Source organism: Phodopus roborovskii, unplaced genomic scaffold (assembly GCF_943737965.1).
Source record: "Phodopus roborovskii unplaced genomic scaffold, PHOROB, whole genome shotgun sequence".
In the NCBI taxonomy this organism is placed as follows: Eukaryota; Metazoa; Chordata; class Mammalia; order Rodentia; family Cricetidae; genus Phodopus; species Phodopus roborovskii.
In genome coordinates, this window is record NW_026126546.1 from 10,747,279 (window position 1) to 10,773,452 (window position 26,174).

At 50.8% G+C, this 26,174-nt stretch overlaps 2 protein-coding genes across 2 annotated transcripts; both read right to left on the reverse strand.

The window, feature by feature from the left end:
* Window positions 1–783: 783 nt before the first annotated feature.
* On the reverse strand, window positions 784–3,670 carry Mtfp1 (mitochondrial fission process 1). The gene is made up of 4 exons (XM_051200349.1): window positions 3,531–3,670; window positions 2,759–2,886; window positions 2,250–2,482; window positions 784–971 (listed from the first exon to the last, which is right to left on the reverse strand). The coding sequence occupies exons 1-4, from the start codon at window positions 3,595–3,597 to the stop codon at window positions 899–901; spliced, it is 501 nt and encodes a 166-aa protein (XP_051056306.1). The 5' UTR covers window positions 3,598–3,670; the 3' UTR covers window positions 784–898.
* A 2,436-nt stretch (window positions 3,671–6,106) lies between these two features.
* On the reverse strand, window positions 6,107–25,301 carry Sec14l2 (SEC14 like lipid binding 2). The gene is made up of 12 exons (XM_051200214.1): window positions 25,130–25,301; window positions 23,195–23,270; window positions 18,377–18,420; window positions 18,092–18,151; window positions 17,664–17,852; window positions 15,930–16,025; window positions 15,770–15,830; window positions 15,329–15,412; window positions 11,871–11,977; window positions 11,651–11,790; window positions 11,369–11,538; window positions 6,107–6,929 (listed from the first exon to the last, which is right to left on the reverse strand). The coding sequence occupies exons 1-12, from the start codon at window positions 25,181–25,183 to the stop codon at window positions 6,799–6,801; spliced, it is 1,212 nt and encodes a 403-aa protein (XP_051056171.1). The 5' UTR covers window positions 25,184–25,301; the 3' UTR covers window positions 6,107–6,798.
* Between the last annotated feature and the right edge of the window lie 873 nt (window positions 25,302–26,174).

The window sequence follows — 26,174 nt, forward strand, 5'->3', positions numbered from 1 at the left end:
CCTCCCCCCCCACCTTGTCCCCTCCTTCCCTTATTCTCCCCACACCTCTTCCTGTAGAGCCAGGAAAGCCGCCCACTTCTCCCTCAGTTTACCTGCTCCAGAAGGGCCGCTGCCGTGGTTGCAACCCTGCTCTCCCCAATGACGGAAAGAAGATACCATTTTTTAAGGGTTTATTGGGCTAGCACTTGATTGTCCTGCCTCCCAACCAGGCCCCAGCTGCTCCTGCAGCAGGGATGGGCTGGCCAGAGGCTCTGTCCTGAGTGTCCCAAATGTTACACCTCTGTGCTCTGCCCTAAGTCACTCAGCCACATTACCACAAGGCGACTTAGAGCAGCTGAACAGCCTGGTCCTTGGCTTGCCACTTGACCTTAGGCATACCCCTTGCCCTCTCTGGGCTTCAGTGTCCTCCTCCATGGGAAGATACAACTTTTCCATCAGAAGATAGGCCCAGAGGCTAAGAGGTATGTCAGTGGTTAGGAATTCTGGCTGCTCTTGCAGAGAAACCAGGTTCAGCTCAGTCTTCAGCACCCACATGGTGGCTCACAACCATCCCTAATTCCAGTTTCAGGGGTTCCAATGACCTCTTTAAACCTCCAAGGGTGGTGCACAAACATACATACATGCAGGCAAAACACTTATACACATAAAATAAAATACTTCAAAAAATTTTCAGAAAACATGACCAGCCAGTCCACTCCCACTCAGGACAACCACTGCTACTAATGCAGACAGGGTCGGCCCCACCTCTGGGACTCACTGAGGACAACACTCCTCAAGGCCGTCTCTAAGAGCCCATCAGTTTGAACCCACACGGATGCCAGTGTCATGGACCCCAAACAGCCAAGCATCTACATTCTCTGATGTGAGCGGGCCAGCCATGGGCAGGGTCAGTACAGGGTCAGGAGGAGCTGGGCTTCCCCACTGATGGGTACAGTTTACGCAGGCTGGAATCCAGGAGGAAGTCTACTGACCTACAGGGAGAGAAGGCATGGTGAGCAGGTAGCCAAGGATGAGGGAAACATTAGACTACAGGGAAAGACTCCTAGATACAGGGTACCAACAGCAACCAGGTTAGAACCCATTTTATCATTCTAAGTGAGAACACTTAGGCTACTTAGGAAAATCAAACTTAACCTCTGAGAATAACAACCATCTTCCTTTTCTTTCTACAATTGGGTAAACTGAGGCACAGTGGATAAAACACTCACAGTGAGACTTAGGCTCAGATATGCACCCCCAAGACCCCTCCTCATACTGCACATTGGTCTATTTTGATTAATACTTACCTCTAGTTCTTTTTCTTTCTAAGATATTTTTGGTTTTTGTTTGTTTGTTTTGGGGTTTTTGTTGTTGTTGTTTTGAGACAGGGTTTCTTTGTATTGCTTTGGAGCCTGTCCTGGAACTAGCTCTGTAGACCAGGCTGGACTTGGAACTCACAGAGATCTGTCTGCCTCTACCTCCCAAGTGCTGGGAATAAAGGCATGTGCCACCAATGCCCGGCTTCTTTTTAAGATTTTTAAAAATGTATTTCTGTATTTTTTTTAATGCATGTAAGTATTCTATTTTCATATATACCTGCCAGAAGAGGGCATCAGATCCTATTATAGATGGTTGTGATCAACCCTGGGTGCTGAGAATTGAACTCAGGACCTCTGGAAGAGCAGCCAGCACTCTTAACTGCTGAGCCATCTCTCCAGCCCAGTCCTACCTCTTAGTTCTAAGAGCAAGCACATGGGCCAGGGTTGACTAATCAGTGAGGACAATGGCTCAGACATGGGTACCCTGTCTGAATAAACCAATGAAAATCTTCCTTGGGACTTTTGCTATCACGATGGAGAAGTTTTAATGGGGTTTAAGTTGTCAGGAGGGATGCTGTGAGTCACTGAGGGACATGGCAGGAGAATGCATGAGACCAACAAGGAGAGAAGCTGAAGGAGAGAAGCATCACTCCAAAGCCTGGATTCAGCCCTCCCTGAACACATCCCTCCCAAACCGAGCGTGACTGTGTCACTATCACATCCCTCCAGCTCGCCATTCTGGACACCTGCTTCTGACTATCTCTGGCTATCTGACACCAGTCTTTCCTTCTGAAAACACTTGTCCTTTGTCCAGTACCTCAAGGCCCTCTACTTCTGCCACATCATGTGACTAGGGTACAGATGCTCTCTCTACTTCAGCCTTGCCTCTGCTGCTGTGGCCCTGTGCCCAACGCTACCTGCCCTGGTCCCTCAGGCCAGAAGGGCACCTACCTGTCAATGGGGTGGACGATGACGGGGATGGCCAGCAGCCCAAGTGTGGTGGTGGTCCATTTGCGGGCAGTCAGGGGCCAGCGGGTCATGGTACCCAGGACATAGAGGGAGGCAGCACACAGGCGGTTGATAGTGAAGCCTGGGATGGCAACGGAGGCCAGAGACTGCCACACAAAGGTGTCTACCACAGCCAGGGCCACTCTGGTGCTGCGGCCTGCTTCAGGGCTTGGCACCTGGCAGGTACAAAGGCATTTAACTGAGCTGGAGCAGAAGCAAGAAACCTGTAGCATGAGGGTGGACCAGGGAGGAGGGAGAGGGAGAGAGGTGCAGCAGGGGGTTGGACTCTGGGCTGGGCTACATTCAGGGTTGGTCAGTCAGGGGGTGAACTATCCTACAAACAGGATTAGCTTACAGACTTCACAATGCTAATGCGGATAGTACTGTCCCACACGAAAGCTTGCACACTGATCCATACCAGGATGGGGTTGGAAGGGTAAATTAACACTCACCTCTCCTGCCTTCTTGCCTTTGTCTACGGCATCAGCCAGCACGTAAGAGCTAGACACACCATAGCTCAGCCACACCACAGCTGCAGGCACGAGGGAGCGGAAAGCCTCCCCCACTTCATTAGCATAGCCTGTAGCGGAAAGACTTTTAATTACCTGGCCCGCGGGCTGTTCCACAAGGGGGCGCTTCTAATCCTAGACTGCTAAACTACAGTTGGGCAGGTGACCTCAGTTAAGTGACTTTACCTCTGATTTCTGAGCTGTGGACTGACGCCAACAATGAAGTTCATGGCTCACTGATCAGAGTCCCCAGCTGTGGTTCTGGGGATCTACACCAATGAGGCAACCGAGTGGTCAGCGAATCGAATGACTGAGCGTGGACTCCACTGATACTTAATAAGTATCAAAGCCTTTCAGAGCCTTACCTCTGTCCGCCCTTAAATCTCCCCTCAAGAGTGCCTCGTGTTCAGCCCTTTTTGCAGAAGAGGAAACTGAGGCTCAGAAAGAGCCAAGTAATGGCAGGCGGTAGGAATCTAGATCCTCTAACTCCATGGCTAGTGCACGGTCATGGCAGATGGCAACCCACCCACTCGGCTTGTGCCTCCCCCACGAACAGTGCTGTGTGACCTTGGACAAGTCGCTAGCATTCTCCTGAGCACAGTCTCCTGCCCAAGCCCAATAATAACTAAACCCTTTCCTTTAGATTCCAGATCCGCATCCCACAACCTCTTTTCCAGAGTGGTGGGGTCGCGGTGGATCTCACTCCCGCGCTCACCCAGGTAGCGCACCCACGTGTCCCGGTAGAGGTCGCGCTCGGCGCCCTGCCGCTGCTGCTCCGACATGACTTCCTCAGCTCGGTCCGAGTCACTGCAAGTTAGAGCCTCGCGACCACTTCCGTCCCCACTAGCTCTCTGCCCACACTAGGCAAGGACCCGCCAGAAGTCCGAGGCTGAAGGACAGGTCTGTCTATTGCCACTGCAGGGAGTGTCTGAAAATTGCCTTGTACACCCAAGCCCCTCTCCTAGGCTTGGATTTTGCAGATAGATAGTTGTGTTTTCTCCGACCAGTTAATGCAAAACTCTCCCAGGCATAATTAGTTTTTGGAGCTAAACAGGTCAGGGTTTCAATCAGAGGATGGTATCTTCTTAGGTGTGTGACTTGTAGCAAAGCTGTATTTCCCTGAGCCTGAGTTCATGTGCAAATGGGAGGCAAGCCAGCATTCACTACCTTAAACACAAGGACCAATTATAAATGTCATCACGCATTCAATCCACTCAGGTTTGCTTTCTTAAGCACTTGCACTAGCATAGGAACCTATTTTACAGGGGGCAAATAGAGAGGAAGGTCACTCTCCTGACTCGCACAATTGTTAGGCGAAGAAACTTAGATTTGAATCTAGGCTAGGTGATTTCAGATCCCAGGCTCTGATTCGGTAAACGAGGCAGTGTGAGTTGAGTAGATGGCGAATGCTCTAGAGAGGAGGAGGCCCAGACCCTCTGTCCCTTCATGTTGATCTTTGATACGGTCTGAGCTAACTGGATCTTTCTGGGGACCAGACATCAAATGAATGAACAATTTAATGAGGAATCAAGGTTTGGCATACCAAACTCCAGAAGAATGAGCAGAATAAAAAGAAGGGAGTTGGGGAAAAGCACTCTGGGATATCAGAACAGCAATGGTGTATGTTACTTGTGTCACCTTGTAGATGTTAGCCACCTCCTCTCCAAATCCCAGCGCCCGTGTCAGTAAGAGAAAATAGACGGTGGAGAGATTTCTCGGTGGCTAGCAGCGCTTACACCTCTTCCAGAGGGCCCATGGCTCCCAACGCCTACACAGGTGTCTCACAGCCACCTGCAACTCCAGCTTCAGGGGATCTGACATCCAAAGGCATCCACACACACGTGGTACACTCTCACACAGAGACCCACACAAGCACGTACGTACCAATAAAATTTGTCTTAAATCTTTTCAAAAATCAGGCATGGTAGTAAATACTTTTCATCCCAAAATTTAGGAGGCAGAAAACAGGCGGCATTACGTGAGTTCAAAGCCAAACTGTCTACATAGGGAGTTCAGGCCTGGCCGGGGTTACATGGCACATGGGAAAAAAAATCTTTACAACAATTCCAGGTGGTTAAGAACAAGGTTTCTGTACAGCTCTTTTAGCTTTTTTTTTTTTTTTTTTAACCAGTGACTAAAGACCCGAAAGCTGACTTCCTATGGAGGACACCGTTTTTCAGCCGTGTCCTCATAGGCTCTTGAGGGTCAGTGGGGCCTGGGTGCAGAAGGTAGATCTGTCTGCAGGCCCAGACACACCGGTAGTGCTGGAGTGGAATTAGGAGACGGTCCCTAAAACCACGTGACGCTAGTCCCCAGCCTCCCTCCCTTTTATACCCGTTGCAGACGCAGCACACGCTCGCCCGCACCCGTTCGAGTCGCTGCAGACGATCCACCCGGCACGTCTGGACCCACCGAATAGGGCGGAGTCTCCGCCCTCACCGTGAAGGCTGTCGGGAGCATCTTCATGCCATGAACAAAGATGGCGGACGACATTCACCGGCTGAACCAATCACAAAGCAGGACTTCGGGGAACGTTCACGCGAGAGGAGAGGACCCGAACGCCTGTGTCTGTGCATTATTTTAAGAGGAGTCCGTTACTTGGCTTTTGAGAACTGCAAGAGGCCGCTAGGAAGCCGGCGATGGGCAGTGAATTCTACTCCCTTTGCTTTGAAAGTTGCTTTATTCGTCGGTTAATGTACCTAACAGCATTGTAAACCAAGGCCAGGAAATGCTCCTGAGATCCGTGACTAGACCCTGGGTAGCCTCGGCCCTCTGGCCGCTAGCCCTGCCTGCACCTGCCCAGAGCTCCCTCCGCTTGGTGAGACAAGTCCTCAGGCTGGGCCGGGGTCTCTTTCCGAGGAGGAAGGGGGTCCCTGGAAGGACCTGGGGCCGCGTTCCGGAGCTCCATAACCTGGCCTTTGCCGCCAAGTCGTGTAGGGTCAAGAGCTGCTATTGCAAGGCCGCCTGTGGTCGCCCCTTGCCCCTGGCTCAGACGCTTGCCAGGGCTAAGGCCAACTTCCCGGGCAGCCTCCCTCCTTGACTACCCGCGTTGACAGGCAAGAGGAGTCCACTGCTGCCGTTACCCGCCTCCACGGAGGAGGGCCTGCCAAGGCCTCTCTCAGGGCAGTCAGGAGACCGGTTCTCAGGCACTGTGGGAGACTTAGACTGGGAAATGCCCTCTGTGCGCTGTCTCACTAACTCCTACTTCTCATTTTAGTGTAGAGTTGGTCAAGTGGAGGCTTGCCTAGAGGCCTAGGACCCACGCACAGCCTCCTTGGCCCTTTCAGATCAGTGGTCCCGGAAGGTAATTACCCTTGTGCTTTTGGAAGGTAGTTCCCTTTTTCACTGGACAACAGTGGCTAGGTCCCAAAGTCCCACAAAACTCTGGGTCACTGGCAACTGTTAGTAATTAAACAGGCAGCCACTGGAGGTTCTCAAGGGGATAGAGAGGCCCTCCGTTTGCCTTCCAGTGCTGAGTTGGGCCACCCCTGAGACTTGGGGGGGGGGATACTCAAGCCTTTTACAAAAAGTTTGGAAGAGCTCTGGATCCCCCTCACGTGCTTAGCAGCCTGCTCCCTCGCTACCGTCATTACGACCATGGAAGTTTGTTCCATGTTCATTTAGGAGCAAGTGTCCCCCAGCAGCTGGCTTCCCTGAGTGTGACATCTCAATTTCTTCTTTCTAATTTCTTCCCTGCTGCCAGCCTGTGTATCCCAACCCCTCCCTGTCCCAGCTGTCGCTGGGCAGGTGAAGTTGGCAGGTCTCGGGGTAGACATTATTTCTAGAGACCCCTTAGTGGTCTGATGGCAAGGCCCCACTCTAGCCAGTTGAACTCTTTGGATTCTGGACCGGAGTCTCCTGTCCAGTTTGAAGTCTTCCCTCCAGCTCAGTTTCTTTGGACTACTAGGTTGTAGGAGAGTGTGACTACTTCAAAGGAACTGACAGGAAGACAGAGGAGAGCAGGCCTGGCGCAGGGGGAGCTGTTATTTGGGGGTGACTGCCCCCTGTTGGTTCATCTTCTCCTCTGCTGTTTTGTCTGGAAGCAGGACCTCCACAGTGAAACCGACCTTCTTGGCATGGATGAAGCTGTAGGTGTTGTCAAACCGTAGGACATCTGAAGGGGCAGAAAAGGAGACACTCAGGCAGTTCCCACCGGGAGCTGAGGGATGGCCAGCAGGACTGGTTCTTACCGTCTGAGTGAGATGGTGTGGTAGGAGATGGAGATGAAGGTTGTGTGAGTAATAGTCCTTGGCCTTCGGAAACTCAGTCTCACTGAGTTGACAACATATTCATAAAGTGAAAAGAAAATGTACGGCACAGCACAGGCCTCGTGAGATGAGTGACAGAGACACGTCTGTGACAGCTTGGGAGAACAAGGCCTTCAAGGCCAGAAGTCGTGGCTTCTTCAGATCAAGCAGAAAAATGTTAGCAGCCACAGAGGCTGTGATGATGGTGTCTATGTGTGAAAGCACATGAGTTTGTGTCTATGTGTGATCACATCCTTCCCCGCAACAACTACGTGGCATCAGCTAACAGGGTTTTATGTACACAGTGAGGCAGTGATGGGGCTGGGCTTTCCTTCTGGTTTGCATTCTTGCCCATAGTCCTGCCTGATTTGGAACACGGGAAGCCCAGCCCATTTCATTTCTCTGCAAAATGTATGAACCAAGAGTTTGCCCTCTGGGAAGATTAATGGGGCAAGGGGTGCTCACTGCATGCCTGCCTATAATAATAAAAGGATGGGCTGTTCATCAAAGGAGAATTGCCCAAGCAATTTGTGTTGTAATCCATATACTGACACCGTTCTGACAATAAAAACAATCTTAGCTGGGCATGGTGTTACACACCTGTAATCCCAACACTTAGGAAGGCAAGGAAGTTCAAGACCAGCCTTGGCTGTATACTTTTTGAGTCCAGGCTGAGTTACATAGACCAAGGGGGGAGGCAGTGGAGGGAAATGTCCAAGTACATGCAGAAGCCAAAATAAAGTGCAAAACAATTTGTAACATTTTTGTTAATTTATGTGTAAAAATAATTGGGGAGGCTTTTTTATTTATCTACACTTAAAGCACCCAGGAATGACACTGTTCTGAAGGGAAGGTTTTCTCACATCCTGTGGTGAGTTTCACACTATTAAACATTCTTCAAATATAGACTGAATTACAGGCATGCTCTTAGCCAATGTGACTGCAGGTACTTTCCAGGCTTGTTAGAGAAATACACCTCTAGCCAGTTGTGGTGGTGCACGCTGGTAGGATTTGCTGAAGGAGGCAGAGGCAGGAAGATCATGAGGGATGGGCAGTGTTTGGTAGGCTGGCCGGTGGGAAGGCTGCTGGCTGTGGTTTCCTCTAGGAAGGAGCATGGACACAGTTGGCAGGGACAGCCTCTAAGCCTTGGCAGTTGAACAGGCTTGCTTTCACTCTAACCCTGTTTCTTTGCAAGCTTGTTCCATGTCACTCAGACTCTCCTTTGAGACTGCCCAGTGTGAACACAGAAGTACCAGCATCACCCTTCTGCATTGCTCATCTCTCACGGTCCCAGTGTCTTTCCCTTTTCTCACCCTGGATAAACTGCATTCGGCCAGCAGTCAGCACTGCTGGCATGAAGCGTCAGTCATCTGTTTCCCATCTCTACCAGATGACTGACCAGAGGTCCAGCAGATCCCACACTCCCTTCCTCTTGGCAACCAGAGTTCATCGTATTTTGATCTCCTTAGACAAGGATTGAGAGACTTTGCTCTGTAAAATATCTGCCCTTGAGCACAAGGGAGGGCGTTGTAGAAGGCACAGGGGAGTGCAGTTACTGCCTTCTAGGGGCTGTGTGGCTCAGTGTGACACCAATCATATATTCACAGGCTCATGGAGTCCCTTAGAGGCCCTCCAGTCTAGGACTTTTCAACATGTGTTGGGTAACTGGCCCCTTTGAGAACCCAAAGGGAAAGATACTGTTCTTTAGGGAAGTAAGTGTCCTTTTGTCCCCCCATGTCTGTAGTGAAATGTATAAATTCTAGGTCGGGCTTGGGGTCAGAGCACTCGCCTAGCATGCAGGAAGCCCTGAGTTGAATCCTTGGTGCTCGTGATAATTATTATCTTCAAATTGACTTCCTTTCATTTCTCTTTTACATTACAGATAGAGTTTATTGATTTTAAAATGATATGTGTAGGTGGGTTACATTATCTGTGAGTAATGGGAACAATAGTATTTATAAGAGGGAAATGTTGGTTCTTAGATTCATAACCACTTCTCTGGGGAGTCCATGGACCTCAGAAGGAAATGTGGTCTAGTCTACTTCCCTCATTTTATGGTGAGGGAAAACCAAGTCTGTTCTTCAGAGATGCTTGCTGGGAACACTCTGGGAGAGGTGGTGGCAAAGCTAGACTCTCAGCAAGCAGGCATTGGTGCCTAGAGGGCCTCTCCCAGCACTGTCTGCCCCTTCCTACAGTAATTCAGACTGTGCCCTCCTGCTCAAAGTCCATTTTACTCTTTTCTTCATTCTTTCCGTCCCTAGTTGTGCATTCCACACAGTAGGCTCTCAGAAAGTAATTGGGAGAAGGTGAAACCCACCCAAATGCTGGCCTCCTCAGTTAGTACCCCTGAACAAGGGGCAGAGAAGCCCAGGGAAGCAAATGCACCCAGCAGTTCAATTCTCTGCAGGGTGATGGTGCTCCACTTTGCAGGGGTTACCTGGTCCTCGGGGCACTGCTCTCCCACAGGTGAGTGGTTACCTAATCCTTAGATCTCCCGCCTCTGTTCTCAACAACACTGCCTCCTAATGACATTTGACCCTACCTCACTGCCTTACCATCTGGGAAGAGGAATTTTATCCCGCGGCCTGACTCTGCTTCCCCAGCAAATAAGCAGATCCCAGGCAGGTAAGGGTGCTTGTGGGGACAGATCCAGGAAGACGAAAATAAATGGAGGATTTGCAGTCCCCATCATGGTTGTATTAAAAGGTTGTTTGTCCTTCAGATAAACAGTGTTGGGGCTCTCCTGCTACCTCCATGGCCTTTATGGAAATACTTCCTTGATCTGGGACTCTTGTCACAACAAGGATAAATGTCTTAATTTTCTCTCAGCAGTCTGTGACTAGGAGCCTCTAGTCCTCTCTTGGCATCTACACTAGCTACTTGATGGGAGAGAGAACATCTTGGTCTATGCCTCAGCTTCCTCATCATCTGAAGAAAAGTCTACCTTGTGAGCATTGAGTGCCTGGGCTGGGCTAAGCCTTGTTCTTGGTGCAGCACGGGGTATGGTTGCCCCTGTAACTTGGCTGCTCACTAACAGGAATGACCCTGTTCTTTAGGGAGCCAGATGGTGCCCGTGTGTCCATAGCAAGGGATCTCGGGCACTGCAGGTTGCTGGACAGGCAGGAAGAAGCAGATATCTGTGGGGCTAGTGCTGATGCCTCAGTGGATCCCAGGGATTCTCCCGTCTCGCTCCAGGCTCTGGAGACAGCCCTGCTCTCATAGTTGCCCTAATAATAGTAATAATGATGGCTGCCGGTGCTGAGTCACATGCTCTATCTCTGGCATCTCTGTAAGACCCCAGTTGTAGCAATCAGGAAACACTTAGGAAGGCTGAGTCATTTGCCCAAGACCACACATAGCCAGTGGTCAGGTCCCCCTCAGATCTGAGCATAACGCCCCTTGCTTGTCGCTTTTCTACCCCTCATCTCTTGGCTTTGACAGGAAGAAAACTAAAAACTGCCTGGCTTGTTGGGGGTTTTTCCACTATACCACATAATACTGTAAAATATATTTGCAGAAACAGATGAAAATGAAAGCCTTCTGTAAACCCTATTACCCTGAAGTTGGTGTCGATTTCCCAGAATTCCTTTCTGTTTACACACTTAACCCCTCAGCCTCAGTGAATATATACCACACATGCTGTATTTCATGATTACCTGCCTGACATGAAGTAACATCCTGTCAGAGTGTTCTCTTTAATGACTACATGGTGTTTTGTTGTATGGACGGACCTCGGACCTCCTTATGGCTGTGTGCTGGGTTGCTAGGAACATCTTGGTCCCCTAGCTTTATGTGTTGGTAAAGGTCTCTGTAGGACACATTTCAGAAGTAGGATTCTAGGTTAAAGGGGTTTTAACCAATACTCAATGAGCTCCTGTAAGTGCTTTTGTTGTGTAAGCTGCCTTCTCCTTCCCTTTACCTGCTCTTTGGTCAACCTGGAAATGAGTGGTGCTCAGGATGGCCTCAACCTGCAGTCCTGCCTTGGCCTCCTAAGTACTGGGATTACAGGTGTGCTCCACCATGCCCAGACCCCAAAAGCAGGTATTCTGAACCCCCATACCTGTTATGGTAATCACCTCTACTTGGGAATATCAGGAGAGTCTGCCCTGTTGTTAAACTATCTGTCCCCCCCCCTTAAGTCACTGCATCTTTCCAAATCTAGTTTTCCTCCTCTGTGTCAGGAGAGGTGACCTCATAGAACGGCCCTTCCTGTTCTGACACTGAGGTGACCGGTACACTGAGGAAGAGGTGTGTCATAAGCAGAAAGGTGATGGGCTTCATGAGATGCCAAGACCCAGATACTTACAGATGCCTGGCTCGCTGCAGGTGAGGGTCCCATCCTCAGGGACCAGGTGGGAATTGTACCTCTGGTTGGGCAGCACCTCTGTCATCTCCCCTGCTCGCTGCCGTTCCCCCATCTTGGTCTTCAGGAAAATCCCAAAACCCACATCTGATCCCTCCGACATAAACTGCCACCTGCAGAGGACATCCACCTGTCTATGTGTGTCCATGGCAATGGGGTTTCTCCCACCCCAGCCCACCCACTGGCGCTGACAAATCTCAGGTCCCTGGAAGCACCCAGTCCTACCTGAGGACGCAGCCGGGGAAAAGGATCTCGTACTCCACTTGGTGGGAGGAGCCTCGGGAAATCTGCACACTGTGCTCATACTGCTGCTTCACCTGGTCTCGCACGTAATATTGCTTGGGGATGTCACCCCCATAGTTGATCTAGAAGCAGAGCACAGGGTAACTTGGGTGCCCATCTGAACAAAGTCTCTCCCCGTTGACCTTCACCTGGTGGACCATACCTTGGATTTACACTTGGGGTTTCCATCAGGGTCCGTCATAGTGCCTCCATACTCCACAGGCAATTGCTCAGGGCTGATATATTTGAGTAAAACCTCCTTCCAGTTTGCTGGTAGAAGAGGGAAGGACAGAAAGGTGTCTCTAGACAGGACTTCATACCTGGTGGTTAGCCCTGAAGAGGCAGAAAAAGCTGGCCCTGCCTTAAAAGGGAGCATTATAGGCTGGGCATGGTGCACACTTGTGCACTCAAGGGGCTGTAGGCAAAAGAACCGTGAGTTTCAAGCCAGCCTTGGCTCCATAGTGAGACTATGTTGGGGCAGGGGTGGGGTGCAGGGTGGAGTACTTCAGGAGCACATGATGCATACACACAGAGTTAGAAAGAGCTATTATCCGAGCTCTGCCTGGTCCAGGCCTTAGAAACCCTGGGCTGCTGTATAGTGACTGACCAGCTCAGCAACCTTAGGGACCTCCTTCATCCTGAGCTGCCTGCTGTCAGGGTTGTGAAGGCAGGGAAATGAGTTAGGATGGATGAGAGGACTTTGTAAACTAGTATATTACCTCTCCCAGGAAAGAGTACAAACATTAAAATAAAAGCCAGATGGGGACATTGGGAACCAAAGGGGGGGGGGCATGGACAGATGGACAACTGTTTCATGCAAAGGAGCTTGCAGCAGGACTGGAGAAGTCTTAAACTACAGGTTCGTATCCAGTTACGCTTGTCTCCCCACTTTAGAGTGACCCTCAAATTGGGCTTGCTTAGCTTTACTCAGCCAACCTCACTTCTGTTCTTGTTTTGGGCTGTTTTGTTTTTTTCTTGTTTTTTCTAATCAAATCCTCTCCTGATTGGAGTGATTAACTCTTGAATGTCTATTGCCAAGAATCATTTCCCTAAGAAATACCAGCCTAGTGCAATGCTTTAATAACTGGAAACCACGCTGACTGCATAGACATCTCTAGTCAGTAATTCCAGGCCAGGGACTAGCCTAGTGTCCTCTGCACAGATGACTGGAGCACTGACCATCCCGTGTCTGCCAACCCTCAGTTGTTTAAGGACCCCAAAGCATGTGACTCCTGAGAACACAGTGCCTGTGGCCTTGGGGGTGATTTCATTGGCACTGCTGAGCTCCAGTGACCAACCTGGAGTAACTGAGCCTTCCTCTATTGGAGATCTTGTTTCTTCCCAATCTGCCCAAGGCACATTTGGTTGAAAAATTTTAAGTGTGGGTAGGAGAACAGACTGAACCTCCTACATAATTCTGCTGCCAGGAAACCAAACTGTCTCATGCACTTGGTGGGTGGTAGCAGCAGAAAACCAAAAACCTATTGCTCCGATGTTGTTATTTCTTCTTGAAGCTGAGCTGGAGAGCTGGGAGAGAATCAAAAGAGGCCTTCCCATCCTACACAGAGCAGTGTCCGCCACTGCCAAAGCTGGGGCTTCACTGCAGAAGTTCTGATGACCTTTTGTTTGAAATAGGGTCTCACTATGTAACCCAGGCCAGCCTGGAATATGCTGTGTAATTTCAGCTTTCTTCTGCCTCCCCAGTCCTGAGGTATCTTTTATTTGTTCGTTTTGATTTTTGTTTTTCAAGGCAGGGTTTATCTGTATTGCTTTGGAGCCTGTCCTGGAACTAGCTCTGTAGACCAGGCTGGCCTCGAACTCACAGGGAGCCTCTGCCTCCCGAAGGCTGGGATTAAAGGCATGCGCCACCAGCACCCAGCCCTGAAGTATCTTAAATGCATTTTTGTTCTTTTAAAATGTATTGTTATCACATGTGTACTGGGATGATGCATGTGTGGGAGCTAAAGAACACTTGGGGTTGTTTCCCTCTCTCCACTGTGGGATCAAGGCTCAAACTGAGGTCGTCAGCCTTGTGTAACAAGCATATGCTTTACCTGAGGAGCCAGCCCACATTGTTGCTTTTAGGACAGGGTCTTACTATGTAACCTGGGTTGGTCGAACTTAGAACGTAGCCAAGACAGATCTGAAACTAGAGATCCTCACTCTCGAAAGTGCAGGGAAAGTAGACAGTCACCATCTTCCCAGTCCAAAGTTGCCACTCTCACTTTGTCTTAGCCCAAAGGGAAAGAAACAGAGCAAAATTGCCACTTGCAATGTGTTATTCAAAGGCAGCCCTGCAGACACCTTCAGAATCACTATTAACTACTGCCAGTTCAACCCCAGAGCCAGTCCCAGTCCACCAATCTCCAGTGGGCCTGGTCCTGTGTGTCCTCCGGGCTAGTCTGGGGTCATGTATTCCCTGTGTCCTGGCACTCTCCCTGGTCCCCTGCATATTCAATCCTTGCTTCTCTGTCAGCCTCATTCACCACCTCTCACCGTCCCCAGTGGCTCCTGTCACTCTCCCTGCACTTGAACTTGGCTATCCCGCTCAGGTTCACTTTGGGCTCCTGGATCCTCCACATCCGTAGGTCTTGCACAGTCAGCCTCTACTCATGATTTTAACTTCCCCTCTGCAGCCAGTTGAATTCTGCTTCCTGGGCATGTTGCAAGTCCAGCCTTTCCTTCTTTTCCCTGATGCCGCTCAGCCTACACCATCTCTTAGTTGGGTGCCGGCATGGCCTGCACACTGGTATCTGGCTTTCATGGACTTTTGCTGGTAGGTATGAGTCCTTTGAAAATCTGACCATGGCACTCCCCTGCCGAGCACTTCTCTGGTTCCCAGTGGCCTGAAGAGTGATACCCCAGCCTCTCAACGCAGTGTTCTGTTTTCCGTGTGACCTGGCTCCTGCTCCCTCTGCAGCCTCATCTCTTGCTGTGCTCTGCCTCACTTTCTGTGACCGCTGTCTGTACATTCCCAAGGAGGGAGGCTTTTGCCCAGAGCTCCTCTTTCTGCTTTGTTCCGTGGGCTCAACTTGCTCATGCTGCTGTATGTAGCTTAGGTGGGCGTGGCTGTCCCTGTACTCTGGTGCGATGGGTATTGCTACGAGGTGTGACTGTCCACTGTGGGTCCCCTTTACTGCATGTATCATTATCACGCTGATAAGCATGCTTATGTCTCCCCTGAGAACTAGCCAAGGGGCTCTGTGTTAATCCTGGCAGCCTGGCACCTCGTCCTGGGTCTGGCACAGAAAAGGTGTCTGTAGGAGTGGAGCCACTCACTCCTCCTTGCCCCCAAATAAGCTGCCCGCACCCTCTCGATGCTCTTTCTAGTGCCTTCTGGCTCTCACCATAGCCTTCTCTCTGCAGTTGTCCCCCCCCCCCCCCCCCCCGTGTAACACTGTAAGCCCCTTAAGGATAAGTACTGCAATTCCATTCATCTTTGAATTTGCATGGTGTTTACTTCTAGAGTGTGAGAAAAGGTGTCCTTAGGAAACCACAGGAAGCCACAGATCTGTCTCCACTTGCCCCTGTGTCCCAACTACTCCCAAAGTAGAAGATTTTGGCCCTAAAGCCAGACTCAATCTGAACTTTACAGGAGTGTGTAAAGTTCGGGCCACTTACCCCCCAGGACCATAATCTTCTTACGAGTGTCCTCACTTAGGAAGGGCTTGATGAGGTTATAGGCCACAGGAAACAGCTTGGGGGCTGAAAGAGAGGCAAAACCTAGTGAAGCAGCCAGCGAGGGAGGGTAACTCAGGCGCTGACAGCCTCACCTCCCAGCTAAGCTTGAGACTCAGCCAGGCGTGTCTGAAGCCTAGCTCCTAATCTGTACAAGGGTTGTGGCCAACCAGACTCCTATGGCATCACCAACCTGAATCCTATTGGGCCAGGTTGCTCAAATGCTCTGGGAACTGTACCACTTCTGTACATGTCAAGGTCAAGGTCAGGCTTCTCAACAGGTCCCTGGGCCTCTCCTCTGGCTGACTGTTCACTCAGTCTGTCCCCAAGTAATGGTTTCGGCCTCTTGTTCTCATTTGACTTCACCAGAAATTCCCAACTTACCTTTAACAACAAACAGACGCTTCAGTGTTTCAGGATAATTTTCTTCAAACATGGAGAGAAACTGTGGAAGCAAAATTGGTCTAGTTCAGTAGCTCAGTGCACTTCATCTAGCGAGTCCGCTAACTAAGCGGTCCCTCCCCCCCCGCTCCCCGCCTCTTACCTCTCCATAGGCCTCCACTGCAGGTTTCCAGAGGTGCTTGAGGCCAAGTCCCTCACAGTCATAAATCATGGTGATGGTCTCTATCTTCTTCCCCAGCTACAGGGAACAGACACACAGCGGAAGTTGTATCACTGCCCTGCTATAGAACTCATGGAATTCAGGGCCCGTGCTCATTGCACTGGGTACATACAGAGCAAGCACAGCGTGGCAGAGGGCCAGTTAGGCCCAAGGCTTTCCATATGCAGATGTCATCTAGGGTGGAATTGTGACCTAGAGAAGTTGTTCTCATTGCAAATGACTATAGAGTGGATCAAGATCTCATGTGAGGTCCCCGCTATCTGGCAGGTTCTCCTGATGGCCTCTGTCTTCCTGTCAATTACTGTATGCTCCCTGGGCAGCATCCATATGCCACCTGGACCTAAATCACCTACCATTCTATCTAAGCGTTAAAACCCCTTTGTGTCCCCAGCCTCTCAGAGCTTCTGTACTGAGTGGCCTCTTTGTGAACATCTGTAAGTAACAATGCTGAGATGCCCCCATGCTTTAACACATCTGCAGCTGCTGGGGGAGGAAGGTGAGGGATGGCTCCAGCTCGGTCCTCAATTCTTCCTTTAAAAAAATGCATATGCCTCTCCCTCTCTGTCTCTCTGTCTCTCTCTCTCTCTCTCTCTCTCTCTCTCTCTCTCTCTCTCTGTGTGTGTGTGTGTGTGTGTGTGTGTGTGTGTGTGTGTGTGTGTACATGCCACAGTGGGGATGTGCAGCTTCAAAGATAACTTGGGGAAGTTGCTTCTCATCCCCACTATGTAGGTTCTCAGGCTTTCTGGCAAGTCCTCACCCACTGAGCCATCTACCTGGCCTCTCAGTCTTTTTCTTAGCAGAGAATGGGGGCCCTGATGCCTTGAAAATAAACTTGGAAGAACAAGAATTCTGGGTTCACCTACATCAGGACTACTCCCCATAGCCACTCAAGGGTAGTTTAATCCAAGACAAGACCTCACTGGTCCCCACAGAAACAAGAGAAGTAGTAACAGTGTAGTGAGGTGACCCTGTCTTTCTGGCCCTTGCCTGTGCTAGGTGAGCTGCCTGTCACTGAGCAACATCGCCAGCTGTAGTAATTTATAGTTTCTTGTTTTCTTTTGTTTTTAGGCTCTTACTATATAGCCCAGGCTAGCTTCAAATTCAGGACCCTCCTGCCTCAGACTTACAGGTATATGCTACTCAACTCCCTACACTGCATTTTTTTTTTTTTTCTGTATTGGGGTGGAAGCCTTGGGTGTGCAGGGTGGACACTGTACAAGCTGAGCTCCAGCCCTCACACTAGTGAAGTTTTTGAAGATTTGTTAAACCAATGGACTGCTTTTTAGTCACAGATCTCCCCTATATATACCATTCCTATAGTTTGGGGGATTCATCATGGCAATAATAGAGGTTATTTCAAGTTTTTACTTAGCAAAATGAAAGTGTGAGAAGATAGGGTATAGTTTAGTAGTAGAGTAGAATAGAGCACTTGCCTAATATGCACAAGGCCCTGGGTCCAATCTCCAGTCAAAGGAATAGAGAGAGGGGCAAAGGAGAGGAGGAGAGGGAAGAAGAGAAGACAGGATAGAAGGGTGGTGATACTGTATTCACATAAACCCAAACCATAAGGCTGGTACTTCTGTCTCTATGTGACATTCCTGCTTCTCCTTGAATGTCTCTACCATGACCATTCTCCGTGGCAGATAGAGCGCCCACCTTTGTGGTCTGGTGGGTGCACTCCTGCAGAAGCAGCTCACAGTCCCTCATCTTGGTCCTGAGCAGGTCCTGCTTGGAGGCGGAGAACAGCAGACCCTTGGCATCCAGAGGCCCAATGATATCGTACCAGACAGGGCAGCCATCCAGGTCATAGCCACACCTTCCGCCTGACAGATACTGTTGGATCACCTGGCCAAAGACATAGTAAAAGCCCCTTATGGACAAGTCCAAGACATCCATCCCTTCCCCTGGTTCACAAGTCTCTCCCTTTGCATCCTCTCCTGGGTGCCAAGAGATACCTGTTTTGGAACTATAGCATCTCCTTTGGCATTGTCAGACCTGCCATCTGAGGCTCCCAGTTCAGTAGATCAGGGTACAGACTGTGAGTCTAATCCTTACACAGGGATGGGGTGGGGTAATGTCCTCACCTCTGGTGGCTGCCAGCTGATGATGTTGTCAATGTCCTTTTGCTTCCGGAATTCCACATGCTGCAAATACAAAAAGATTTAGGAAGCACGAGGTAGAAGAATAGGTGTGTGGTGGTGGTGGCGGGGCTCTTGACTAGGAATGAATAGGTGATCACTACAGGTGACCCTTAGAAGGAAGTGCACAGGAGTGGAAAAGGAGACCCTAGTTTCTTCAGATAACTCAGCAAGAATATCATTCTTGGCTGATCAGGAAGTAGGAAACTGTAGAAAGCAGCAAAAACTCACCTTCCGGAGCATGGCCTCTGACTTCTGCAGGTCAAAGCTTCGGGCTGTAACAAAATCATGATCAGGGTTGGGCATCAGACTGCATGTTTAAGGACCTGTTCCCAGGCTGGGGCCAAGTTCATTTGTGGGTTTCCCCAGTCAGCTGTCTGATTTGTAAAACACCGCAGCCCTGAGTTTGTGGGGTAGGCAGATGGGTCAAGTTCAAAGCAGACATTGCAATCTTGGGGTCAGAGTATCCTGGTAGATAATCAGGTAAAGGGTCTTATCTCAGAGAAAATGAACCCTGGATCCTTTTATCAATTGGCCATCCCCCCCACGAGGGCAAAATCTATCTCCTCCACAGTATAACATCCACAGTTTGAACCCACAGTTCAAAGATGAACATAGCTGCCCTAGTTGCTGGGCAGAGCTAGCCAAACACCCACCAGAGGTAGAGGAGTCAGTGTGCCTCTAGCCAATCTAGACATTTCTCTAAAAGACCCACATACTCCTTAAAGAAGCACCGTGGGTTCTTAGTATGTGGACCCTCCCCAATAAGTTGTCCTGCTCAGATCTGAACCCGAGATTTCACTGTCGTCTGAGGCCACTTGCTGATAACCAGAGCTGCCATGTGCACTAATTTGTTGTAAGCTGCATTCTACTCCAGAGACTCCAAACACAGGGTTATGTCTTCCATGGTCACCTGTCCTCCCAAACCATGATTTCTGTGCTACCCTCCAGGGCTTCCTCTCCCATGGTGCTGCCTGTCCTTAGAGCCTTCTTTTCTCACACTCAGCTCCACAACCATTACCCCCCCCCCCCAGTCGCTTCCCTTTTGGATTTTCTCCACCTGGTTGGGGCCCCTAGGGGAACTTCACAAGCTGAGACCAGGTGTTGTTTGCCCCTCCTCCAATAAGTCCTAAGAATTCTCTTGGCTACAGTCACACGGAGCTTAGAGTCAACTGAAACCCCAAATCTTCCACACCTGTGCTCCGGCCAAGCCTCCAATCCCTCCACAGAGAGAGGGGCAGGCCCCTCACAGTAGCCCTCTCACATTTCACCACTGGAGTCTACTTCATTCCATCATCCAAAGCGTTCCTGATTCTGGTGGGTTCCGCCTCTGACCTATGAACTATCTATCTCTCCTGGCTGTACATCCTCCAAGGGTTTAATTGACATCTAGATCAGCTGATAGATAGCCCTGGAACTGAACATACACACTGCCCTTCGTCGCTGCTCTCTGGGAGCAGGGAAGCTTATGCTCTGACTCTGCACTCATGAAGTCCAGTCGTCCTTCTGAGTCAGGACGATTTGTCTAAAGGTCTGACCAAGCCTAGGTGCAGGCTGAGACACCAGGGTCTCAAGTTTGAAGTCAGCCTGGTCTGAATAGGAAGGTCATGCTAACTTGAACTACAAATTGAAACTATTTTTCCTCCCCCGAGACAGGCTTTCTCTGTGGGTTTGAAGCCTGTCCTGGAACTAGCTCTGTAGACCAGGCTGGTCTCGAACTCACAGAGATCCACCTGCCTCTGCCTTCTGAGTGCTGGGACTAAAGGCCTACGCCACCAAGGCCCAGCTAAAACACTATCTTAAGAAAGAAAAAACAAAAAAATCAGTAAGATGGTTTAGTGGATAGGCTAGAGAGATGGCTCAGAGGTTAAGAGCACTGGCTGCTCTGTTCCAGAGGTCCTGAGTTCAATTCCCAGCAACCACATGGTGGCTCACAACCACCTATAACTGCATCTGATGCCTTCTTCTAGCATGCAGCCAAATATGTGGTCAGAGCACTCATACCTAAAAATAAATACATAAAAAATTTTTTTAAAGATTGTTCAGTGGGTAGAGGAGCTTACCGTGCAAGCCTGACAACCTGAAGCCATGCAAAGGTAGATAACTCCACAGTCATCCTCTCCCTTCCTCCCCCATCCCACCCACCCACCCACACACACACATTTTAAAATACTTCCTAAAAACAAGAGAAAGGGTTGGCCAGGCCACCGCCAGTATGCATGCCAGAGCCTCTCTGGCAGATCTGAGCAGCCACTCTGGCAAGTTGGGCTTAGGAATTTCCTCCCTGCCACCCTTCCTGTGCCCAGGGCAGCTTTTGGAGGAATTTAATGTGGGTCTGCATCTCAGCTCTGCCATCTTGTATGTTTAAGATGTTGTGTATGCCTGACAACACCACTTAAGAAACTAGAACTGAATGTCATTTTCTAAGAGAGGAGCTAGACCATGAAGATGAGAGTTTCTCACAAAAAGGACACCCCTCTAGAGAGGAGAGCCCTTATCTCTGTAAAGACCAGAGATCCAGGAGTAGTAAACTGAGTGCTCGTATCTCCAACATCTCCAGTTAACCCATCTGCCAAAGCCCAACATTCAGGGTCTTCCTCACCATGCCTGTTGAGTCAGGCTTTCTTTCTTTCTTCCTCTTTCTTATTTTGTCCTTCCTTCCTTCCTTGTCTGCCTGTCTTTTTGTTTTTCAAGACAGGGTTTCTCTGTGTAACAGTCCTAGCTGTCCTAGACTAGCTCTGTAGACCAGGCTGGTCTCGAACTCACAGAGAGCCTCCTGCCTCTGCCTCCGAGTGCTGGGATTAAAGGAGTGGGCCACCACCATGCAGCAAGTCAGGTTTTTCTAGGCTCCTGCTGCCCTGCTCAGGAGCTGCTGAAAGCCGGCATGGGGCACTATATGATAACCCAGCCCAGAGCAGCCAGCCTGGGCTCTGGTTTTCCCATAGCCTAGCCCTGAATGCTGCAGGCTCACTCACTTATGCTCTCCTCTCTCCCAGGATTCCTTCCACCGCTATGCTATCTCACTAACTGGCCTTCCCTGCTGGGGTACCCAGATCTCTCTTCCAACCAGAGAGAGGCAGTGGACACCTGTGTGCCTGCTGGGGAGAGCCAGCAGAGAACTGAACCCAAGCTCATACCACATACTACTGCAAAGGACTCCTTTGGACTCAAAGGGATGGCAAGGGGAGTCCTTTTTTTTTTTTAAGGCAACAAAAACCCCAATTCAAATTCGTAATAGGGTCTGAGTAGGCCAAAAAACGCCTGCCCAGAAAATGTGAGGCACAAATGAACCACAGAGGGGAAGCTTTCTCTGCTCTCAGAAACAGAGTTTGAAACAAGGAGTGTATCTCGGTGATAAAAATGTTCGACTGGCATGCCCCAGACCCTGGGTTCGATCCTCAGCAGCTTAAAAGCAATTAGGAAACAATGTGTGGCCTCAGGAGCAGTTCACGGTGAAGGAGGCTATGGCTTACTTGAAGGTGCTGGCTGGGAATCCAGAGCCCTGAGCTCTGCTCTGATTGTGCTTTCCATTTTCTTGTGCCTTTGGGTAAGGCCCTTGCCCTGTCTGAGCCTAAGTTTTCTCATCTGGAAAATGAGAATTACCATCCTATGTGGGTGGAGTTGGGGCCAGATACAGGCCCTGATTAAACTGCCCAGCCTTATACAAATGGTTTGTTCCATCCCAGGACTCTGAGAGCAAAAGTTTAGTGTCTAGGAGACCAGCTGCCAAGACCTCACACTGGCCTGTGCCTAAATAAAATAGAGCTGCAGAGCTGTTCAATGGCTCTCCCACAGTCTCTTCCTTCTAGCAACAGCTCCATGCTTAGTTAGCTTATCTTGCAGCTGGCCCTTTAAGAAGGCTGCGTTCTTCCCTCTCTCCTTCCCACCTGCTTCTAGCTGTAGCCTTTCAGCAAATGCTAGGCCAAAATTTCCTCCAGCACAGACAGGCTTCATTGCCAGCACCACCCCTCCACCCTCTCTAGGTGGGCTGGGAGAGGGGCCAGATCATACCGGGGTGGGGTAGGGGTGGACAGGTAACACTTTCAGGGCCCATGAGCCCCACATGGCCCTCCTGGGTACACCTGTCATGGGGTGTTGCTAGCAGGCCTTCAAGAATATGCCAGCTTTATAAAATTTCTGGAAAGCAAAAACTTTATCTTTTTATCTCTTGCAGATCTTCCCTGGCTGGGAGATGTGTGAGTGTGTCTGCAAAGAAGCCACAAGGCAGGCCCTGTACGCTAACATTTACAACGGAGTTGTAAGTCCAGACTGGAGCTCTCCTAGTCAAATGCAGTCAGATTTTCTCGTGTTTATGTCTGGTAATAAAGTTTCTATAAAGAAAAATGAAAGCGTGTCAGAAGAGCCCGGAACGGTGGCACATGCCTTGGATGACAAACCAGGAAAGGGATGAGGACAAAAAGGTACAAGGAGAGGGGGGTTGGATCTGATCCTGACACTAGCAGCAGCATGTTCTCATCATTCCACAGGCAGACCTTGCCATGCCATATCTTGCAAAAAAAAAAAAAAACCCTGGGCACCGTGTCTAATCCACTTCTCAGAGGAGGAGCCTAAAGATCTGTGACCTTGGCCCAGGTGTTACAGCCAAGCTGGGACTAGAACTCAAGACCCTGGCCTGTGAAGGGGGAGGGGGCAGCCCTCTCAGTCCCCATGCACAGTGCCCTTCATTCAAGCCAACAGGACCAGGACCCTGATTCTAATCCCAGCTCTGCCTCCAACTTCCCACATAGTGGGAGCTTTGCGGGCCCTGATTGTCCTTCATCTGTCTGCAGAGCAGATTTAACAGAGTAGGGGGAAAAGGATGTTAACAGTCCATACCCAGAGGTTTGTGTCTTCTTTCTGACTGCAGCTCACCCAGAAAGTCCCTTCCCCTCTCTGAGCTTCCATGTCTGTGTCCTGTAGAAGGGCTGGGGCTGGGGGGGGGGGTGCCAGCCACCTTTTTGTCTCAGCTTGCCAGGGTTTCCAAAGGACATCATTCTGTTGTCCAGAACATGGCCCTGCCCCAGCCTCCCACAGCCGGTCTTCCCTCACCTCGGAGCCATCGAAGGAGAAAGTAGTCATCTGGATTGGGCAGAGTGGGCAGCACGTCCTGGACATTTTCTCGAAACTATAGAGAGAGACAGCTGGATGAGTGGGAGGTCCTCAGCCTCCATGGGGGGGTCTTTGCCAAAGCCCTCCTTTAACACTGTTGTAGCCCCTGACTGGGTGAGGTTGCAGGCTGTGTTGCTAGGAGTTCAGGGTAGGAGAAGAGGGCACAGAAAGGGACCGGGATACTTGTAAGCATGTCTCCGGGATACATGTAAGCCCGTGCCTTGTAAGCATGTCTCCATACTTACCTGGTGGGTGTGTTCCGAGCTAACAGGGATAGACAGTGAGCACTCTGTATGCCTAGCACCTGTCCTCTGTATGGCTCTGATCTGGGCTCTGTCTTCCGTCACCCAGAGAGCCCCTAGAGGTGTCACCGTCATGTTTTACAGCTGAAGAGGCTCAGCCACACTCCCAACAGCTGTGATAGGGATCCGAGTCCTGATCCCAGGCTCTTCCCTCAGTCTCCCCACCCCCTTGGTAATGAAATGCGGAACGGAGGGGAGGAAGGGGATAGTATCAAATGACTTCATTCAAAAATGGTAGTTGAGCTGAGTTTGAAAGACTACGAATGCAGCAGAGGGAATGAGACGGACAACCCAGATGGTGGGAACAGCTCCAGCAGGTAGCCACAAAAGGGGACAGGGCTACGAGAGCCACCAAATGAGATGGACAGTGACCCCAAGGGGCAGCCACACCTAACTCCGGCCTCTCACTGCCCAGTAGTGAGCAGGTCCCCTGCTGTCCTCCCCAAGCCTCGGCCCCAGAAGTGACCTTTACTTGGTCACTGACTTACGGGACACCCCCAGAGGGGACCAATGAGGATTGGCCACCTCTGCCCTTTGCCTTAGGTCAGCTAGGTTTGGCCAGACCCTCCCATCCCCCAAAAGCAGCTCCCAGCATTAGGACAATGGTCCTCTAAATAGCAAGAGGCGGCCACCCTCACCAAGTGCCTTACCTAGCCCCTGGCTTAGTCACCGCCAAACTCATGTCCACCACACTTCCCTGCAGGTCAGCAGTAAACTTGACATGGAAAAAAGCCACTCACAGCAGCCACATCTGCTGCTACACTCCAGAATAAATAAGAAACCGCCCTGCTGTGGAGCATCCAAACATCGGGGCTGGATCCCCGCAATTCTGATCCAGTGCAACGGGGGAGATTAACTTTTCAGCAGAAGGGCCAGCCCTGAACTTCAATGGAGCAGACAGGTTCCCCCCTGCCCAGGTGCCAAGGCAAAGCCTGGTCATGTCCTTCCCTTCAGAGTGGCAAGTCCCTTGCCCAGCAAGAGTCTGGATCACCAGAGGGAGAAGAGCTGTTCTCTCTGAAAGGAGTCCAACCTAGTTAGCCCCGGACTCTTAGACTTCAAACACGGGTGCCTCGCTACCAACCTCTTCTAATTTCATCAAAAAAGCACACAGGACAGGGCTTGGCCCAAGGTCGCACAGTGACTTGGTGCCTCGCAAGGGCTGTGAGGAGTTTGTCAAGGAGCTGTCCAGGACCCTTCATATGCCACTGGCCCCACAGGAGGAAAACCTCCCGGAAATGGGAGGAAACCTGGGGCCCTGCCCCTGTCCCACGGCCCTGCTGCCAGTCCCTGCCAACCCCGAGGATGAATGTTGCCTTTGTGCCCTCAGCTGCTTCTGAGGGCTTCCAAGCAACCACTTCTTCCCAGGGGGCACTGCCAGGGTTGTTCGTGCTGGAGACTGTAGGATGACCAAACTTCCCGAGGTCCTCACAGTAAGCATGAAGCGGTCTGCTGGGCACTGGCCAAGAGGGGGCGACTGACCACCTCTCCCTCGGTCGCCGCCCGCGGGGACCGTCCCTCGCAGCCGCCTCCAGCTGGAGGGCGAGGGCCACAGCTGGGCCAGGAACAGGCTCACCTTGGCCAGTGCCTCCTCCTGTTTGGGGCTCAGGTCACCGACTCTGCCGCTCATCGTAGCTCAGCCTCGGGGCGCGGCGCCTGCGGCAGCTGATGAAGCTCCGATTCGTTTGCCGCTGCAGCCGCCGCCGGAGTAAAGTCCCAGCCTTTGGCCAAGGCCCCGGGGCTGGCGGCCAAGACCCGCCTCTTAAAGGAGCCCGAGAGGCGGGGCGAGACGCGCAGAGGCCCTGGAGGCGAGCCAAGATGCCTACTCAGACACCTGGGCTACTTGGATCTACTCATCCTAACCAAAAGGAGGCTGAAAAGAGCTGACTAATGACCTCTTCTAAAGGAGCGATTCCACAGGGCTGGACCGGGCTGCTCATTCACCTCTCTCCTTACCCCCAAATGTTGACAGCTGTCCTTGTGCTCACTTGGAAGGGATGGCCCCCTGCGCCTCTTTTTGCTTCTGGGAACTGTGTTGGTGTTGACTCTGCCATCCACTTATGATCACAAGCACTAACTCAGCTTGGGGGTCATTCAGAGCTGCACCCAGGATTACCGATGCAACTCAGTTGCCCAGGTAGCTCAGTTGGCGGTAGAGGACTTGCCTAGCATGCACAACCTCCAGTAGGATCCCCAGCACTGAGTGGTCATCGTGGCGCATTTCCACACACACCTGTAATCCAAGCATGGTGGGGGGGGGGGTGGCTGGAGAATCAGAAGTTCAGGATCATCCTTAGGTACTGATTGAGTTTGAGGCTGGCCTGGAACACAAACCAACCAACCACAGTTGGTACCCTTTTTTCCTCTACCTGCAGAATAGGCATGGGGAAGAACACAGCGTCTGGCTAAGGGGCAAGGAAGAACACTCACCCTGCCTAAGACCCAGTTCTCTGCAGCTGACCTTCCCTGAACTCTGGGAGCCACTCCCAAAGCTCTCCACCTCAGCTGGCATGCTCTACTTCCTCTCTTGAATCTGGAGGCTTGGGTCTGAGTGCCCCTGTTCTACGACTTTCTACAAGTCCCTTTGCCTCTCTGCATTGTTGCTCTGCATTGTAACTGGG

What these genes read in the sequence shown, in the direction of transcription:
- Mtfp1 (XM_051200349.1), bottom strand. Translation starts at nt 3,597, where the DNA reads ATGTCGGAGCAGCAGCGGCAGGGCGCCGAGCGCGACCTCTACCGGGAC. An exon ending in CACGTGGGTGCGCTACCTGG is followed by an intron (nt 2,887 to 3,530) that starts GTGAGCGCGGGA and finishes TTTCCGCTACAG; the next exon opens with GCTATGCTAATGAAGTGGGG. An exon ending in ATCGTCCACCCCATTGACAG is followed by an intron (nt 972 to 2,249) that starts GTAGGTGCCCTT and finishes CTCTCCCTGTAG; the next exon opens with GTCAGTAGACTTCCTCCTGG.
- Sec14l2 (XM_051200214.1), bottom strand. Translation starts at nt 25,183, where the DNA reads ATGAGCGGCAGAGTCGGTGACCTGAGCCCCAAACAGGAGGAGGCACTG. An exon ending in ACCCCAAGTGTAAATCCAAG is followed by an intron (nt 11,791 to 11,870) that starts GTATGGTCCACC and finishes CTCTGCTTCTAG; the next exon opens with ATCAACTATGGGGGTGACAT. An exon ending in TTCCCCGGCTGCGTCCTCAG is followed by an intron (nt 11,539 to 11,650) that starts GTAGGACTGGGT and finishes TGTCCTCTGCAG; the next exon opens with GTGGCAGTTTATGTCGGAGG.